Below are 18,344 nucleotides of genomic sequence, written 5' to 3'. Positions count from 1 at the left end.
TCACAGGAGCCTCCTACTTCTACTTGATCGAACCTTATTAACATATCCTTCCATTCATGTATGCCTCACCTTAAAATGCATCTATTGCTATTCACTTTAACTACTCCATGTGGTAGTGAGTTATACATTCTAACCACTCTCCGGGTAAAGAAATTTCACCTGAATTCCTTATTGTTATGGACAAATATTTTGCAAAGTTGCTTTTTCTGGTGGAATTGTTATAATAATCAACCATTCTTTGCAATGCAATCATCGCAAATTGTTTGTTCGCTCCCAGACACTTGGATCAAGGATACAAGGAAAAGATGGCAGCAGTTAAATTGGAGATGGACAGGGAGCAGGAGCTGATTGTACAGCAGGTGAACACGCAGCAGGCGGAACTGCAACACAAGATAGATTCCCTCCGATCAGACGAGATCCATTTCCAAGAAAAGCTGAACCTGGCAATGAAGGTATGCTATAGTATTTCTCCCTTTCGAGGAAGATAATTATATTTTCATTTTTTTCCCCTTCCCATCCTTCCCCCACTCCTGGGGTGTGGGCACCCCATTCCTGACTGGGCAGGTGAAATGACTGCTTCTGGAGGAATGCTTTGCTAATTTCCACTGAGGTGATCAGGCAGAGATCATGCACCAGCAGACTGTATTCTCCTATCACTTTAGCTCAGTTTACATGCTGCAGGGACTAGGTGATGGGGAGTAGTCTATCACAGTCCCCACTACCTTTAGCAGGCATACTCGTATCAATGTATTTTCCCACTGTACACAGTGGCTGATTAAAGAAGAAATTTTAAAAAGCGTGGAGGGAATCATCGTTCTCTCACTTTGTTTGAATGTCCTAGTAATGATCCGAACTGGTGTGTGAGAGAGAGACATGCAGAGATGGATAGTCAATGTTACCTGTATATTTGTAGAGTTGAAGTACACAATGGTACTTTAACTAAGTGTGAACAGCTGCTGAACTGCCCAAAAGGTTGGTGCACTTCATAAACTTTAAGCCTTCGTAATTGATGCCGATAGTCATAGCAAATGACTACCATTTGCCCGATAATGGAAGGCTGTACGGGATAAGCAGGAACTGTGTAATTATTGGGCCCTGTAATATCAGATGGAAAGTGTTATTTTGCTGGGTGTAGTGCACAGCCATTTTTCTCGCCTTTCATTGAGTAATAATGGCCTTTGTGTAATCTTAGAGGAAACCTAAATTATATAATGACTTAAAATATTTTTTAGTGAGTAGAATGCATGCAATTACAGCAGAAATGAGATGTCAAAGTCTTGGTAATGTTTATAAAATTCAATTTCTGGCAGTGTTTTCCAAGTTAAACTTGCCTCCTTACCCCATTAAAGTTGGCCTCCACTCTGTGCAGTAACCTTGACTGGCAACAAGACAGACTGTGTCATGAAACCCAGGGACAGGAGTAGGCCATTTAGCCCTTTGAGCCTGTTCTGCCCCCCATTCAATGAGATCATGGCTGACCTGTGACCTAACTCCATAAACCCACCTTTGCCCTCTATCTCTTAGAGTTTTGTTATCCAAAGGTATTATCAATCACAGATATAAAATTAACAATTAATCTAGCATTAATTTGCATTTGTGGAGGAGAGTTCCAAACTTCTATGACCTTTTGCATGTAGAAGTGTTCCCTAATTTCATTCTTGAAAGACCTGGCTCTAATTTCTAGACTATGTCCCTAGTCCTAGACTCTCCAATCAACGAAAATAGTTCCTCTCTGTCTACCCTATCTGTTTCTCTTAATATTCTGAAAACTTTGATCAAATCACTCCTTAACCATCTAAATTCCAGGAAATGCAACTCTGGTTTGTGTAATCTCTCCTCATAATTTAACCTTTGGAATCTAGGAATCATTCTAGTAAATCTATGCTACACTCCCTCCAAGGTCAATATATCCTTGCTAAGGTGTGGTGCCCAGAACTGCTCACAGTGCTACAGGTGTGGTCTAATCAGCACTTTAACTTCTACCCGCTTGTATTCTAGTCCTTGAGATATAAAGACCAGCATTCTGTTAGCCTTTTTGATTATTTTCTGTATCTGTTTGTGACATTTTAATGATCAGTGTACATGGACCCCCCCTCCCCCCCCACCCCAAGTCTCTTTGGACCTCCACTGTTTCTAGCTTTTCACCTTTCACAAAGTACTCTGTTCTAACCTTTTTAGGTCCAAGGTGGATGACCTCACATTTACCTACCCTCACATTGCCCCACCCCCACCTCACTTGCTTATAACCTGTGACTTTTCTAATATTTGTCAGTTCCGAAGAAGGGTCACTGACCCGAAATGTTAACTCTGCTTTTCTTTCCACAGATGCTGCCAGACCTGTTGAATGGTTCCAGCATTTCTTGTTTTTATTTCAGATTTCCAGCATCCGCAGTATTTTGCTTTTACTCACATTTACCTACATTTGCTACTGTTCTCCCCATTCACTTCATTTATTAATATCTCTTTTTAATTTTATGCTTCCATCTACACTCTTACAGTGCTGCCTATCTTTGTGCCATTGCCAAACTTGTACATGTGGCTTTCTATCCCATCATCTAAGTCATTAATAAATTTGGTGAATAGTTGATACCCCAACAGCGATCCTTGTGAGCCACCACTAGTCACACCCTGCCGATTAGAGTACCTGCCCATTTCCCCTACTCTGTTTCCTGTCGCTCAGCCAGTTTCCTAACCAGGTCAATGACTTGCCTTCAATTTCAGGAGCTTCAACTTTAGCTAACAATCTCATGACTTTATGAGAGACTTGATCAAATGCCTTCTGGAAGTCCGTGTTTTTTTTTAAAAAGGACAACTCTAGACACTCCTGTGTTCAGTACTTTAGTCACCTCTTAAAAAATTCAATCACATTAATCAGGCATGACCTCCGCCTTTACAAATCCATGCTGGCCTTTTCTGATTTAATTGAAAATTTTCAAGGTGTTCAGTCACTCTATCCCTGATTATAGACTCCAGTAATTTCCTGACAACAGATGTTAAGTTAGCTGGTATAATTCCCTGGTTTTCCTTTCTCGCCATTCTTAAATAGTGGAATGGCATGTGCAGTTTTCCAATCCAAAGGAACGGTGCCTGAATTGAGAGAAATTTGGAAGATTATAATCAGGGCATGGACATCAAGAAATAGTTTTGATAACAGCTTTGTGTGGGAGGGTGCAGGGAAGGGAAGAGAGGATGTCAGGCCACAGATGAGATTCTTGAGATATGGCCGGGGGGGGTTGGGTGGGGGTGGGGCTGGGTGCGGATAGTGATGGTGGAGGGGGAGTGTTGTGGTTAAAGTTAATCTGAGGCAGCACATCAAAATGGGTGCTAGCGAATTGGAAAACCATTTTATACCCTGCCCAATTTTCTTTAGAAGAAAAACACCAGGAAGGGAATGTGTAAACTAAAGGTTTTGTTAAAATTTCAATTCTCTTTCTAAACGTAAAGAAAGAAAGATGTGCATTTAAATGCCAATCTGTCACAAGCTTAGGCTGTCCAAAACTTAAATGTTTTGAACGGAGGGATAAATGTTGGCCAGGACACCGAGGAGAACTCCCCTGCTCTTCTTCAAATAGTGTCATGGGATTTTTTTATATGCAACTGAGAGGGCAGATGGAGCCTCAATTTAACCTCTTACCCGAAAGATGGCACCTCTGACAGTGCAGCATTCCCTTAGTATTGCACTGAAGTGTCAGTCTAGATCTTGTGTTCAAGTCTCTGAAGTGGGATGAATCCACAACCTTTGCGTTGGAGGGTAGATTGTTACCAACTGACACCTAATTAATAATTATTCATGATAATTTTTCTTTTCAACAGGAAAACAGTCGGTTGCAGAAAGATCTGGTGGAAACAGTGGAAAAATTGACTGAATCTGAGAAATTGGTGTGCAGATTACAGAAAGACCTGGACCACATGCTGAAAGAAAAAGCAAGTTTCACAGTGATATGCTTGCAATAGGTCTAACTTGCTTTTCTTGCCAGGGTTTTTATTTTAAACATGGGCAAAATGCAACCAACGAACTGGATTTTTGGAAGCTACTGAGTAATAATGGACCTATGGTCCACGTTACACAGCTCATTGCACAATAGATAGAGTTCCTTCGAGAGCAAGGACACTTTTCAGGTCAAGCAGGGTTAGAGGCCAGGGATCTTTGTTAGGCAGGAGAGGGGGCTGATGAGAAGAGAGGTGGAAATGGAGAGTAAGAGGACAAAGGGAAGTGTGATTGAGGCAGATTGGATCTGGGAGAGAAGTGGGGGATGAGGGAGAGCAGGAGGTTGGGGAAAAGGGATGGTGGAGAGGGGGAGAAGTGCAGAGTGGAAAAGAGATACAGACAGTCAAAGGTGGGGAGGGGCATTGAATAATGGCCCAGATTTTGCGTTAGTAATTATGGTGAAACTCAGTGTTTGCCATCATTATTCCTGTGAAAATGACACCACATGCACAGTTAATTGCAGAAATCCAGCAATTACTGTCAGTGATTCTGTGCTTCCCCTAAGGTGCGCTGTTGAAGTACCTCCAGGCTGCAATCAAGTAGAAATCACTGAACTGATGAAAACCTGCCCTTTTACGCTATTGGTCTTGCTTTACCAACCCTTGAAATGTTATACCTTGTGGAATGAAGTGTAACTGGGTTTTTAATGGTGCACTAAGTTCAGAGTTACTGCTGAAAAACATCTCTGACCCTGCAAAACTAATTGTATATTTATGGAATGTCAGATCTTTCCATTATGGTAAAAGTCAATTTTTTCAAGATTTCAAATATTTTTTCTAAAAGCTTGGTTATGATATTACATCTTCTATCTTCATCCCATGTGTATGCCCCAATAATTTATTTTGCTCTCTTTAAAATTAAAAAATTAAAAGATATCAGTGCATTTTACTTACTGGTTTACGATGTGAGAAAACTTTAATGTGATTGGATGCTTACCTTGCTTGATGACATCACTGTTGCTGGCCGCCTGGCAATCCCCTTCATTTGGCTCCAGATTTAAACTGACATCAGGAAAGGAGAAATCAAAGCCACAGAGGTAGCTAGATTTTTTTCAAGGTCAGCAGTGAACACTGTCATTTCACCCAGATTTCGTGACCAGCAGCTAATATATTAAACAGTGGAGTGTGAAACTATGGAGTAATTTTCTCCAGGGTGTGGGTGGGGGGCGATCCAAAAATTTTTTAATATTCATTCACAGGATGTGAGTATTGCTGGCAAATTCAGCATGTATTGTCCATTCCTAATTGCTGTTGAGAAGGCAGTGGTGAGCTGCCTTCTTGAACCACTGTTGTCCATCTGGTGTAGGTACGCCCACAGTGCTATTAGGAAGGGAATGCCAGAATTTTGATGCAAATTTTGGTGTGTAACTTGGAGGTGGTGGTGTTCCCCTAGGTCTGCTGCTCTTGTCCTTTTAGATGGTAGAGGTTGTGGGTTTGGAAGGTGCTGTTGAAGGAGCCTTGGTGAGTTGCTGCAATGCATCTTGTAGGTGGTGCACACTGCTGCCACTGTTAGCTGGTGGTGGAGGGAGTGAATGATGGGTGCCGATCAAGCGGGCTGCCTTGTCTTGGATGGTGTTGAGCTTCTTGAGTGTTGTTGGAACTGCAAGTGGAGAGTATTCCGTCACATTCCTGACTTGTGCCTTAAAGACAGGCTTTAGGTAATCAGGAGGTGAGTTATCCGCTGCAGAATTCCCAGCCACTGACCTGCTGTTGTAGCCACAGTATTTATATGGCTGGTCCACTTAATTTTCTGGTCAATGGTAACCCCTAGGATGTTGATGGTGGGGAATTCAACAATGGTTGTGCTGTTGAACGTCAAGGGGAGATGGTTAGATTTTCTCTTGTTGGAGATGGTCATTACCTGGCACTTGTGTGGCGTGTATGTTACTTGCCACTTATCAGCCCAAGCCTGATTGATGTCCAAGTCTTGCTGCTGGTGGGTACGGACTGCTTCAGGATCTGAAGAGTGGCGAATGGTACTGAACTCTCTGCAATCTGTGAACGTCCCCACTTCTGACCTTATGTTGGAGAGAAGGTGATTGATGAAGCAGCTGAAGATGGTTGGGCCTGGGACACTAACCTGAGGAACTCCTGCAGTGAATTCCTGGGGCTGAGATGATTGGCCTGCAACAACCACAACCATCTTTCATTGTGCTAGGTATGACTCCAACCAGTGGAGAGGTTTTCCCCTGATTCCCATTGACTGAATTTTTGCTAGGGCTCCTTGAGGCCGTACTCCTATCAAATGCTGCCTTGATGTCAAGGGCAGTCACTCTCGTTTTATCTCTGGAATTCAGCTCTTCTATTCATGTTTGGACAAGTCTGTAATGAGGTCTGGAGCTGCGTGGCCCTGGCGGAACCCAAACTGATTGTCAAGGAGCAGGTTATTGCTGAGTTAGTGCTGCTTGATAGCACTATCGACAACACATTCTATTACTTTGCTAATAGATAATAGACTGATGGAGTGGTGATCGGCCAGATTGGATTTGTCCTACTCCTTGTGGACAGGACATACTTGAGCAATTGTCCACATTGCTGGGTAGATGCCAGTGTTGTAGCTGTAGCTTAAGGGTGCAACTAGTTCTGGAGCACAAGTTTTCAGCACTGCAGCCGGAATGTTGTCAGGGCCCACAGCCTTTGCCGTATCCAGTGCCTTCAGCTGTCTCTTGATATCACGTGGAGTGAATCGAAGTGGCTGAAGACTGGCATCAATGATGGTGGGGACTGCAGGAGTAGGCCAAAACGTATCATCCACTTCTGTTTGAAGATGGTTGCAAATACTTCAGCCTTGTCTTTTGCACTGACGTGGTGGGCTCCCCCATCATTGAGGTTGGGGATGTTTGTGCAGCCTCCTCCTCTGGTTACTTGTTTAATTGTCTGCCACCATTCATGACTGGATGTGGCAGGACTACTGATTTGATCTGTGGTTGTGGGATCGCTTAGCCTGTCTCTAGCATGCTGCTTCTGCTGTTTAGTATGCATGTAGTCCTGTGTTGTAGCTTCACCAAGTTGGCATCTTTTTTTTTAAAGGTATTCTTTGTGCTGCTCCTGGCACACTGTCTTACACACCTCATTGAACCAGGGTTGGTCCCCGGGCTTGATGGTATGGTAGAGTGAGGGATGTGTCAGGCCATGAGATTACAAATTGTGGTTGAATATAGTTCAGCTGCTGCTGATGGCTCACATCGCCTTATGGATGCCCAGTTTTGAGTCATTCTCTCCTTATTGGTGGAGGTGTGCGGATTCTGCCAGGTTATTTTCTCCTGTTGATGGGGGTGTTGTCAGTCATTTCCTGAACTTTCAGTGGTGGGTGGGGTTTGCTGACCGATTAATAGTGGGGATTGGGGATTTCTTCTTTACATCTGAAAATAGAGACATGCTGTCGAAGCTTTTAGTCTTGCACTCATCAGGACAATTGCAAGAATGACCAATGTAAGGGAAAACAACAACTTATATTGCATGAGGAGAGAGTGTTGATTGGCAAGTGAACTCTGGTAGAGGCGTTGCCATGGAGAATGCACCAGTTTACAGTGACTGACAGTTAACTGCCAAGCTTTGTTTGAAATTTAAACCAGGTAGCTTGACTCTGTTTGGTCAAAGCATTGCCCTGAGGAGTGAACCAAAAAATCAAACTGTATTGTTTTCTGGTTTTCTTTAATCCTCAAACATTGGATGCTGCTTCTGAAGAACACAACTTATGTTCCCCTGCTTTCGGTTGGTTGTCTTGTTCTCACTGTTCTTTTGCTGTCAAGGTCCTTAACTTTTTGGAGTCATTGTTCCTCTATTCCACCCATTTCCATTTGATGGTCTTTGGGTTGTCAGGCAAACCCTCCCACCTGCCAAGACTGAGGGATTTCGCCACATGAACATTAAAACTTAAAATTGCTAGCCCCTGACTGGAAAGACATTTGCATAGTAACCAACAGTGTTGGAACAATGGGGACCCAGTCATTGCTTCCCCAATACGCAGAAGTGGTGGTCAGACCAGTTTTAGTCACATGACTAACTGGCTTTTGCAGAGGATTTGAACTCAAAGCTCCTGGCTCCTGGTTTGAGAAGACCTCTCTCCTGTCTGCCTGCTTCCATCTCTTTCCCACGGAACTGAATCTTGTAAAAACACGTGAACCTCAAAGAAAGAAAAATCTCCAACGTGAACAAGGTTTAAAAGGAACAAAGGGCCCTGACGAAAAGCAAGACTACCTACAATCAAGTAAGCTGGAAGCACAGTAAACAAGAAACTCTGCTGAAATTGCCTCAAACCCCTCTCTACTATATTTTCCTCTCCTCTTTTCTGTCCCTATTTGCATGTGTGTTTCTCGTGTGCTTGCTAGCATGGGCGCATCATATATCTGTAGGCATTAACAGTATTAGAGTTTAAGTTTAAGGTTTAACAAATTTCACCTTTCTCCTTTTTAAACCTGAGAAAACCTGGTGTGTTGGTTTCTTTGCCTTATAATTGGAAAACTGTGAACAAGGATTCACAAAAAGGGGAGCTCAATTGGAAACTGAACAAGGATTCACAAAAGGGGAGCTCAAAACAGTGTGTTTAAAAATTAAACCCTGTTACACTAAGACCAGGTAAAGACAGCAAAAGACCCCTAGATATATTTCTCGCTTGGTCGTAACAGGGTGGACTTGTCACATAACGTTATGTGTCACGTAATGCTGATAGCGCCACATACGCATGCATTGTCTTCAGAATTTGCGACTGCACACCATTTTTAATGTGTAATTTATCTGTATGTTCTGCGTTTGGAACAATTTCTAGAAATAAGAAATCGCTTTACTTAAAGCAAAGGTTTTTTACATATTAAAAATAAAATACTGCAGATACTGTAAATCTGAAATAAAAACGGAAAGTGCTGGAAGTAGTTAGCTGGTCAGGCAGCATCTGTGGAGAGAAGCAGAGTTAACGTTTCAGGTCTCTGACCTTTCATCAGAACACATCTCCAGCACTTTGTTTTTATTTAAGGTTTTTTTTTTACATGTCTTGTTTCCTTTAAAGTGCTGCCTCATTGTACAACTGACCTCCAGTACCTTATCCAAATTGCCTTTTTATTTGAGCTTAGAAGTCAGTGACTATGATCAGGCTATTTGACTGTCGAAGGCACCATGGCTGAGCTCACACTTATCCTCCTCCAGATAGCTACATGTGCAGTTTCTAGTAGCGATCACTTGATAGTGGTCAGAAACAGCAGGGAGGAGGCCAATGATGAGTACGGAGCTCAAAGTTTCTTTAATAGCAGCCCTGAATCCCATGACATCCATCACCTAGAGGATAAAGGCAGCAGGTGCACGGGAACAGCATCATCTCCAAGTTCGCCTCCCAAGTCACGTGCCATCCAGTCTCGGACACTAATTGGCATGTCATCGTTGTTGGGTCAAACTCCTGGAACTCCCTATCTAACAGCTTTGTGGGAGCACCTTCACCACGCGGACTGCAGCGGTTCAAGAAGGCGGCCCATCGCCAACTTCTCAGCGAGAGCATGGGATGGGCATTAAATACTGGCCTTCCCAGCAATGCCCACATCCTACAAAATTAAAATGCTGGGAAGTGGAACGTTGTTTCTCCTTTCCTGCATCCTGGAAAAAAGCATTAAACAGCCCCTCTCCTTCACCCCATGCCTATGGTATCGCTCCCCGTACAATGCTATGCTTCCAAGCTGTCCTCTAAGAGAATCCAAGATAAAGTGGGGAAATAAGATTTTGATGAGATAGAAACAAAATGTGTAGCAGTTCAAAATGCACAGCACAGCGTCTGAAAATGTAAATCAACTGCTTAAGATTTTAGCTTCATCAGGTACAATATGTAAACAGCAGTGTTTTTTTGTCTAATTTGTGCTTTTCTTTTTACCTTCACATGTTCAGTTTGGAGCACTGGATCATCCGGGTATGGAGATCTTTGGCCAGGAGCAGCGTTTCTCTGAAATTATAATGGAGTATGAGCAGCAATGCAGGGTTGGTATTGGTCAAAAAAATTGTTTTAAATATATTACATTAGAAGTACTTCTGGTTAACTCCTGTGCTGACTCCTGCTTTGGATCACTATCCAGTGATTATGCAGGAAAGGTGGGTGTGGACTGGATCAGGCTTGAGAGCCACAGTAGCAGAGTATTGGAAGACTGCAGGCGTCTGTACCCTGGCGAGTGTCGGGGTTAAAGTGGAAGTGAAGGTGAAATCTAGTTTATTTTAATATTTTCATCTGTTCTTAGTGTTTATAACACTTCAATGATCAAGCTTGCTTACACAATCCCTTGGACTAAATTTTTTTGTTTAAAAAAAAAATTAATTCCATCTATTTTGATATACATAATTCTGCTTTTTTGAGTTTACTGGCAATTTTGATTGTGACGGGCTGGATTGTATATCTAGGAACAAGAAGGGAACAGCCTCCATTCTGCCATTTGATTAGATCATGGCTGATCTGTATCTTAACTGCATTTACGTGCCTTGGCTCCATATCTCTTAATATCTGTGCCTAACAAAAATCTATCAACCTAATTTTTCAAATTTTTTAATTGACTTTGCGTCAGTGGCTTTTTGTGGATAGAGTTCCAGATTTCCGCTGCTCTGAAAAGTACTTCCTGACATCATCCCTGAACAAGCTGACTCTAGTTTTAAGGTTAGCTGCCCTTGTTCTGGACTGCCTTACCAGAGGAAATAGTTTTTCCTCCATCTACCTGATCAAAACCTTTAATCATCTTAAAGACCACCAACTATCTGGTGGACTACAATATTAGCAATAAGTATCTGAAGACATGAGTTGAGCTGTGAGAATGTGCAACTTGCTACCACATGGAGCAGTTGAGGTGAGTAGCATTTAAGGAAAACAACCTATGTTTATATATGCCTTTCAATGTCCCCTCTAAATTTTTTCGTTGTGTACAGCCTGTTTGTTTAAATGGACAGTACCTTTAAAGTTTTTTTGCAGCCGCAGACAGGTGGTATCTTTAAGTAGTATTACAAATAGCACTTGTGAACAGCCTGTGCGATGCCTTCTGGGTTGCGCTTACAGGAAACATTGGGTAACGTAGAAAAATGTTCCAAGATGTTTTACTGGAACATTATCAAGCAAAATGCCACATAAGGAGATATTAGGATGGGCGAACAAAAACTTGGTCAAAGCGGTAGGTTTTAGGGAACGTCTTAAGAAAGGAGAGAGAGGTAGGGAGATGGAGAGGCTTAGGATTGAGGAAACAGGAGGTGGTTTCATGGACAAGATGAGCTCAGAGACAGCATGAAGGGAGATGGGGGAGAAATTACTGAAAGAAGCAAGTTTAGGGCGAGGGCAGAGGGAACCTTGGGTGAAGATTGGCTTGGGAACAGGAAGAAAGAAGCGGAGGCAGCTGAACCAATGGCCTCAATCTTAGTGGTTAAGAAGCCCAGGAGCTTTTTGCAGTCATTGAGTGCTAGATAAGTAGATGAGGGGGAAAAAGGAATTGAAGAATATGGCAATAGGGTTAGATAAAGTAAGGTAGGAGGAGGCTTGTGTGGAGCATATGCACCAGCACAGACCAGTTGGATCAATGGCCTGTTTCTGTTCAGTAAAATTTTATGTAATGTGTGTGGATGGGTAAAAATTGCATAACTGAAAAGCAATTCTTGCACATTTCTGGGGCACTTGGAGTTACGCATTTGCAAGATATTAATTTAAATATATGTATATGACACAAGTCTAATAGTAATTTGAAATTTCTAGATGCCATTACATATATCTATCTGTCCATTTTCCTGTTTTTTTTTCTTTTACAAACCTGTGCTTTTAACCTTTTTCTAGCTCTCTAGTAGGGTGCTGACCAAATATCTCTCAATGCAGTATTAGGAAATGAATGCCAGTACTTGCTGCTGGTGGAGTGTTGATTGGAATTAAAAGCATTCAGGTCTGACGGTGGCTGCAGTGATCTCTTATTTGGGGGAATGTAAAGTTTCACAAGGAGAGTTCTGGTTCATAATTTTGACAATTTTGATGTTGGTGTTTAAACAAAGCCTTTAGGAAACCATCCAACCTATGGCCATTTTTGTTTTTCTTTTTTATTTGTAACTGTTAATAATTCTGCTAAAGTCCTGGGTAGATCCTGTATGAAGTTGTTACAGATCTAGTCAAGTGACAATACTGGTGTCAGTGGAAAAGAAAATTCCTTATTGTTAACGTTCACTCTTAAGTGTCTTCCTTTCCCTGTCCGGACAGGAGGTATCAATTGGCATTTTGTACTGTACAATAAATGTGATGTCTTTATAAAAGTAGACAAAACCTGTACTTACTTTGTCCACTTTCTCTCTTTCTCTCTCTTTTATTCTAATGCCTTCCTTTTGGAATTACTAGAGGGTGAAGGTGAGCATTCATCAAATCAATTTTTTTTTTGAATGATTCAGGTTTTATCTGCATTTTTAAAAGTACAAATCTATTTTAACTCTCAAAGTATATTCTTGAACTTTTATTTGTTGCTCCTGGTCTTCCCGTTTCTAGCACCCTTTGCAAAAATTAGGTGATGAGGCAAGAGAGTAGTTTATCAAACCCATGCCAGTTTGAGGTGAGCATCTTCACTTCATCTCAATGTTGCCTTGAATCTGAGCACAGGGCAAACTCTCAAACTTCCTTCCTTTTCAACTTGAAACATCAATATGCTTCAGTGGGCCTTCATCCTTTTAAAATTTCTCAATGATGAACTTTAGCAGACATTCATTTCATGCATTACTGTTACTATTCCTGCCAACGTTTACTTAGAAATAAGGGATTTGCCAGTTGATCATAGTAGATTTAGTTGTCAGAACAGGACAAAGCGAGGAGGTAGAATTTCAAGAGTTTTGTAGCTTTATTAATACTGGTCCTAATGTTAGCTATAGAGATACAAAGTACTAATTTAAGAATCCTCACTGGGTTTTGTTTGCCACTTATACAGTCTCAGATTTTAATGCTTAATTTGTCAGAATTGGCATTGGTGGACCTTGAATCTGTCCAGTTAACTGTTGAGGGATGTGCTTGTCCACACTTGCTGTTCCTTCTCTTTTTAAAAAAAAAAAAAATCCTATTGTACTTGCATACTGGATGTTGGAGCTCAACTTTTTCTAGCACTAGCCTGAATTTGACCACTGATTACTGTTCAGTCAAGAAAAATAACCATTAATATGTTCTTGAAACTGTTGATACAGTTATTAACTAGACCAACCTTCTCTTCCCCCACTCCCATTACCCTGCTTCTCCGCTATCCTCCAGCTGCCCATCAGAACTTTCCTGTACCCTCAACCCCTTCTGACCCAATTCCTCCTCATACAATTATTCCTTTTTGGTCCAATACTCACTGACACCATGCATACTTCCCTTACTTTAAGACTGGTCTCATCTAAAAATTAAAATGAAACCTTTGCCTCTGTCCTCTCTAACTACTCTCCTACCTCCAACCTCTCCCCCTCTGTCCCCCGATAGGGTGGATATGGATGTAGTGGATTATAATCCTAGCTGCTTTTTGGGGCTATCCTGGATCAGCTGTACTTCTCGAATGATCACTCTCACTTGAGGTTAAAAAAAAACGTTCCTAAAGACATTTGAATGAGTCTGATGGACTGATCTAACTCTCCCGAAAGGAAAGGAATCAGCTGAGACTACTACTGTCCTCCAGATAGCCTTTTTAACAAGTTTCAGCCAGATTATAATAACCCGGATATTATAAGGGTCCGGGAATCTCTCCTCAGCAATGTACCTCCCCACCAAAGAGTGTGCAGAGACGGGTTCACGAGTTAGCAATGCAAACAACTATGTGAGACAATATAATTTCTAAATTGTATAAAAGTTTATTAAAGAACCGAACATGCAATTCACAGTTGGTGAGACAGTCAATTGCAATGTTAATAGTTCTAGGAAAAGATAGAATGTACAATCTTGTTTCTAGTAGAGAATCCAATTTTGAAATCTAAGTATTGTTATAGTAAAATATTTAAATATTTAAGTAGGATAACCATCAATTATTAAAGTAATATTTACCTTAAGTCCCGAGTACTCTCGAGATATGTCTGTCCCAGTTAAGGGGAGAACTGTCATTGCCTCACTTCAATAGCCACATGTGTGTCCAATGAACCAAAACATTCAATGTGTCCTTCTAATATTTATAGTGTTTTCAAGTTGCATAACTAATTTCTTACATATGGGGGTGTTACCTCTTCTGCAAGTAAGTTCGCCCCCCTTTATTTCCCAAATAAGGCTGTATAACTGTTAATTTCTAGTTAAGATCCACTTTCTTTGATTCCCAAGAAAGGTTATATAACTATTAATTTTTAGGTAAAGTCTGTGCCTCTTCGATTTCTAAGAAAGGCTAGCTGTGAGTGTCAATGTTTGATTAGTCATCTTACTGTGTTTCAAGATTATAATTTAGTTTTTGGGTTTGGTTAGTTTTCTCAGGTTGAGAGAACATAAGAACTCTGAGCAGGAGTAGGCAATTCAGCCCCTCTAACCTGCCCCGCCATTCAATACAATCATGGCTGATCTCATCTCGGCCTCAATTCCACTTTCCTGCCCATTCTCCATGACCCTTCAACCCATTGCTAATTAAAAATCTGTCTATCTCCTCAAATTTACAAAATGTCGCTGTTAATAAAGCATACAATATCCTGGGCTTTATTAATCAGGGCATAGAGTCCAAGAGCAAGGAAGTTATGTTGAACTTGTATAAGACATTAGTTCAGCCTCAGCTGGAGTATTGCGTCCAGTTCTGGGCGCCGCACTTTAGGAAAGACGTGAGGGCATGGGAAAGAGTGCAGAAAAGATTCACGAGGATGGTTCCAGGAATGAGAATCTTCAGTTATAAAGATAGATTGGAGAAGAGTTGGGCAGCACAGTGGTGCAGTGGTTAACACCGCAGCCTCACAGCTCCAGGGACCCGGGTTCAATTCTGGCTACTGCCTGTGCGGAGTTGGCAAGTTCTCCCTGTGACCGTGTGGGTTTTCGCCGGGTGCTCTGGTTCCTCCCACAGCCAAAGACTTGCAGATTGATAGGTAAATTGGCCATTGTAAATTGCCCCTACTGTTGGTAGGTGATAGGAGAATTGAGGGAAGGTGGGGATGTGGTAGGGAATATGGGATTAATGTAGCATTAGTATAATATGGGTGGTTGATGGTCAGCACAGACTCGGTGGGCCAAAGGGCCTGTTTCAGTGCTATATCACTCTTATGATTCTAAGAGAAGGCTGAGAGGTGATTTGATAGAGGTATTCAAAATCATGAGGGGTCTGGACAGAGTAGATAGAGAGGATCGAGAACAAGAAGGCACAGATTTAAAGTATTTTGTAAGAGAAACAAAAGTGACATGAGGGAAAACTTTTTCATGGAGCTAGTGGTTAAGATCTGGAATGCACTGCCTGAGAGTGAGGTGGAGGCCGGTTCAATTGAATCATTCAAAAGGGAATTAGGCTATGAAAAGGAAGAATGTGCAAGGTTACAGGGAGAAGGCAGGGGAATGGAACTGAGTGAATTGTTCTTTCGGAGAGTCGGTGCAGACATGATGGGCTCCTTCTGCACTGTCACAATTCTGTGATTGTCGAAAATTCAGTTGACTGTGGTTTAGGGCTGTCAAAGTAAAATCAGCTATTACACTGTGGTAACTTTCGGGACAATTTGCAAAACTGTGTTATCAATGTTTTACCATGTGATGAGGTTTGTGACATTTGGGAGTGAATCTTCCTTATCAGAAGCTGTCTTTATGGTTCCAGGATGAGGAAAGCTTTTACACAGAGGCTTTTAATGTTAGAGGGGAATTTTTTTTTAACCTTTTTAGGAAGATGAACACTTAAAAAAAAAAATGTAATCCCTCATTCATAGGAAAATAATAATTTTAATCTTATAACCCCTCATTGTGGCTGGATTCCTTCACATAGAGAGGATGTTTCCACTTATGGGAAAACTAGCAGTCCTAAATATAAGATAGTCAGTGAGACTAAAACCCAATAAGAAATTTAGGGGAAACTTCTTTACCCAGAGAGAGGTGAGCGGCCGAGGTGATTCCCCTTTAAGGGGAAGCTAGTTAAGTACATGAGGGAGAAAGGAATAGAAGGACATGATGTGATGAAGTAAGGTGTGAGGAGACTTGTGTGGAGTAAAAACACTGCCATACACCTGTTGTGCTGAATAGCCTGTTCCTGTGCTATAAAATTCCATGTAATCACTCCCTCTTCAAATTCCATCAATCTGCTTTTCACCCTGCTGAAACATCAGAACTGCAAACGTTAAAAATCATTAATGGTGATGACAGCTTGGTATCTCCTACTCCTTCACCTCCTCTTTCACCTTTCTGCGGTGTTTAAAACAATTAACTGTTGTTTGCTTTTCCAGCAGCTGACTTCCATGCTCCAATTCCTTGGCACTGCCTTATCTTGGTTGCACTCCTACCTGTCCCAGTGTAGCCAGCACAGTTCCTGCAATGACTTTGCTCTCCATCCCCTAACACAGGAACTTCAGGTGTGCCCAGGGCTCCCTACTTTCCGTCTATGTGCTACCCCTTGGCGACATCACTCAGAATCCTGTTTAACCCTGAGATGAGCTTGCGACCTCATAACTAAGAAGACCTACTTCCATCTCTGTAATATCACCCTGTCCTCTGCCCATCCACTGCTGAAACCCTCATCCGTGTCTTTTTATTATTACCTCCAGACTCAACTATTCTGATGCTGTCTTGACTGGCCTTCCATCTTTCACCCTACATAAACTTGAGCTCATCCAAAATCCTGCTGCCGTATCCTAACTCGCACCAAGTCATGTTCACCTGTCAACCCCATGCTCACTGACTGATATTGGCTCCCCGTCCAGTTACAGCTGGATTTTCAAATTCTCATCCTTGTGCTCAAATCTTTCCATGGCCTCGACCCCCTCTATCTCTGTAACTTCCTCCACCCCAATAACCATCATTCCCTCTAATTTCCCATTGCTCTGAGCAGCCTGATTGATGCACTGCGAGGTGCCTTTAAGGATTGCTGCACAGCCAAGCATGTGCATATCTTAATGGGAACGCTGCTTGTGTGCGGCCTGTTTCTCCTATGTGTGGTAAGTCCCGGATTGCTGCACAGCTACGCACCCAAGCAATTTAGAGAGAAAGTTGCCTACAATCCTCAGAGAACCCTACGTTTCACCAACCCTGGTCTGGGTATCTTTCAGTTCCTTCGCCCTACCATTGGTGGCCATGCCTTCGGTTGTCTAGGCCCTGAGCTCTGGAATTCCCTCCCTAAGCCTCTTGGTGCCTCTCTCCTCCTCTGACACTCCTTAAAACCTACCTCTTTGAACAAGCTTTTGGTCATCTGCCCTAAAATCTACTTATGTGGCTCAATGTCATATTTTGTTTTATAATACTCCTGTGAAGCGCCTTGAGATGTTTTATTATGTTTAAGGGCATTATATAAATATAAGTTGTTGTTGTTTGAATGTTTTAAAGAACATTCTGACATGGATAGCAGCCAAGTGAGGTGGAGAGAGCCGAGAAGAGTCTAGACTATTACCTTGGGTAAATGATTCTTTTCCCTTTGCAGTTTAGGCTGTGTCAAAGGGAAGATTAGAAACATATACCCTCACAATCAGTTATAACTATCAGAACAAAGTAAGCTGCAAAGGTACAAAAACTACCCAACAGGTTTTTTTCCACTCAATCTTTTGTACCAAAGGATCACCATCATGGTGACGATCCTAGTGGAATGGATAGTGCCCGTGTTCTGAAACTCTGTTGAGCAGTGTGCAAAATGAAGAATAAACTAATGCTGGTGCGGCCTTGGAGAGGATACAGCGGACATGATTGGAATAATAGCAGGGATGAGGGAGTTCAGTTACTTGGAGAGATTAGAGAAGCTGAGATTGTTTTCCTTAGTGCAGAGAAGGTTAAGAGGAGATTTAATAGAAATGTTCAAAATTATGAAGGGTTTTGATAGAGAGGATAAGGAGAAACTGTTCCCATTGGCAGGAAGGTCGGTAACCAGAGGGCACCAATTTAAGACAATTGGTAAAAGAAGTAGAGGGGGGAATACTGAGAACTTTTTACATAGAGTTATTATGACCTGGAATGCACTGCCTGAAAGGGTGGTGGAAGCAGATTCTATGTTGACTTTCAAAAAGGAATTGGATATAAACTTGAATGGGGAAAAAATGTAGTGTCATTGGGGAAAGAGCAGAGGAGTGAGACAAATCGGATAGCTCTTTCAAAGAGCTGGCACAGGCATGAGGGGCCACGTAGTCACTAGACTAGTATTTCAGAGCCCAGGCTAATGCTCTGGGGGCATGGGTTCAAAACCCACCACGGCAGATGGTGAAATTTGAATTCAATTAATAAATCTGGAATTAGAAGCTAGTCTAATGGTGACCATGAAACCATTGTCGATTGTTGTAAAAAC

General features: G+C 41.9%; 1 protein-coding gene across 1 annotated transcript in view; it reads left to right on the top strand.

The window, feature by feature from the left end:
• ninl (ninein-like) overlaps window positions 1-18,344 on the top strand; it is a 145,368-nt gene that overhangs the window by 60,552 nt on the left and 66,472 nt on the right. The window contains exons 14-16 of the mRNA XM_068045670.1: window positions 278-452; window positions 3,814-3,924; window positions 9,856-9,945. Coding sequence (XP_067901771.1) covers window positions 278-452; window positions 3,814-3,924; window positions 9,856-9,945 — 376 coding nt within the window. The remainder of the gene's footprint in view (window positions 1-277; window positions 453-3,813; window positions 3,925-9,855; window positions 9,946-18,344) is intronic.

Source organism: Heterodontus francisci, chromosome 13 (assembly GCF_036365525.1).
Source record: "Heterodontus francisci isolate sHetFra1 chromosome 13, sHetFra1.hap1, whole genome shotgun sequence".
NCBI classification, from domain to species: domain Eukaryota; kingdom Metazoa; phylum Chordata; class Chondrichthyes; order Heterodontiformes; family Heterodontidae; genus Heterodontus; species Heterodontus francisci.
The sequence above is the reverse complement of the archived record's forward strand: the minus strand, read 5'-3'. Positions and strand labels throughout refer to the sequence as shown.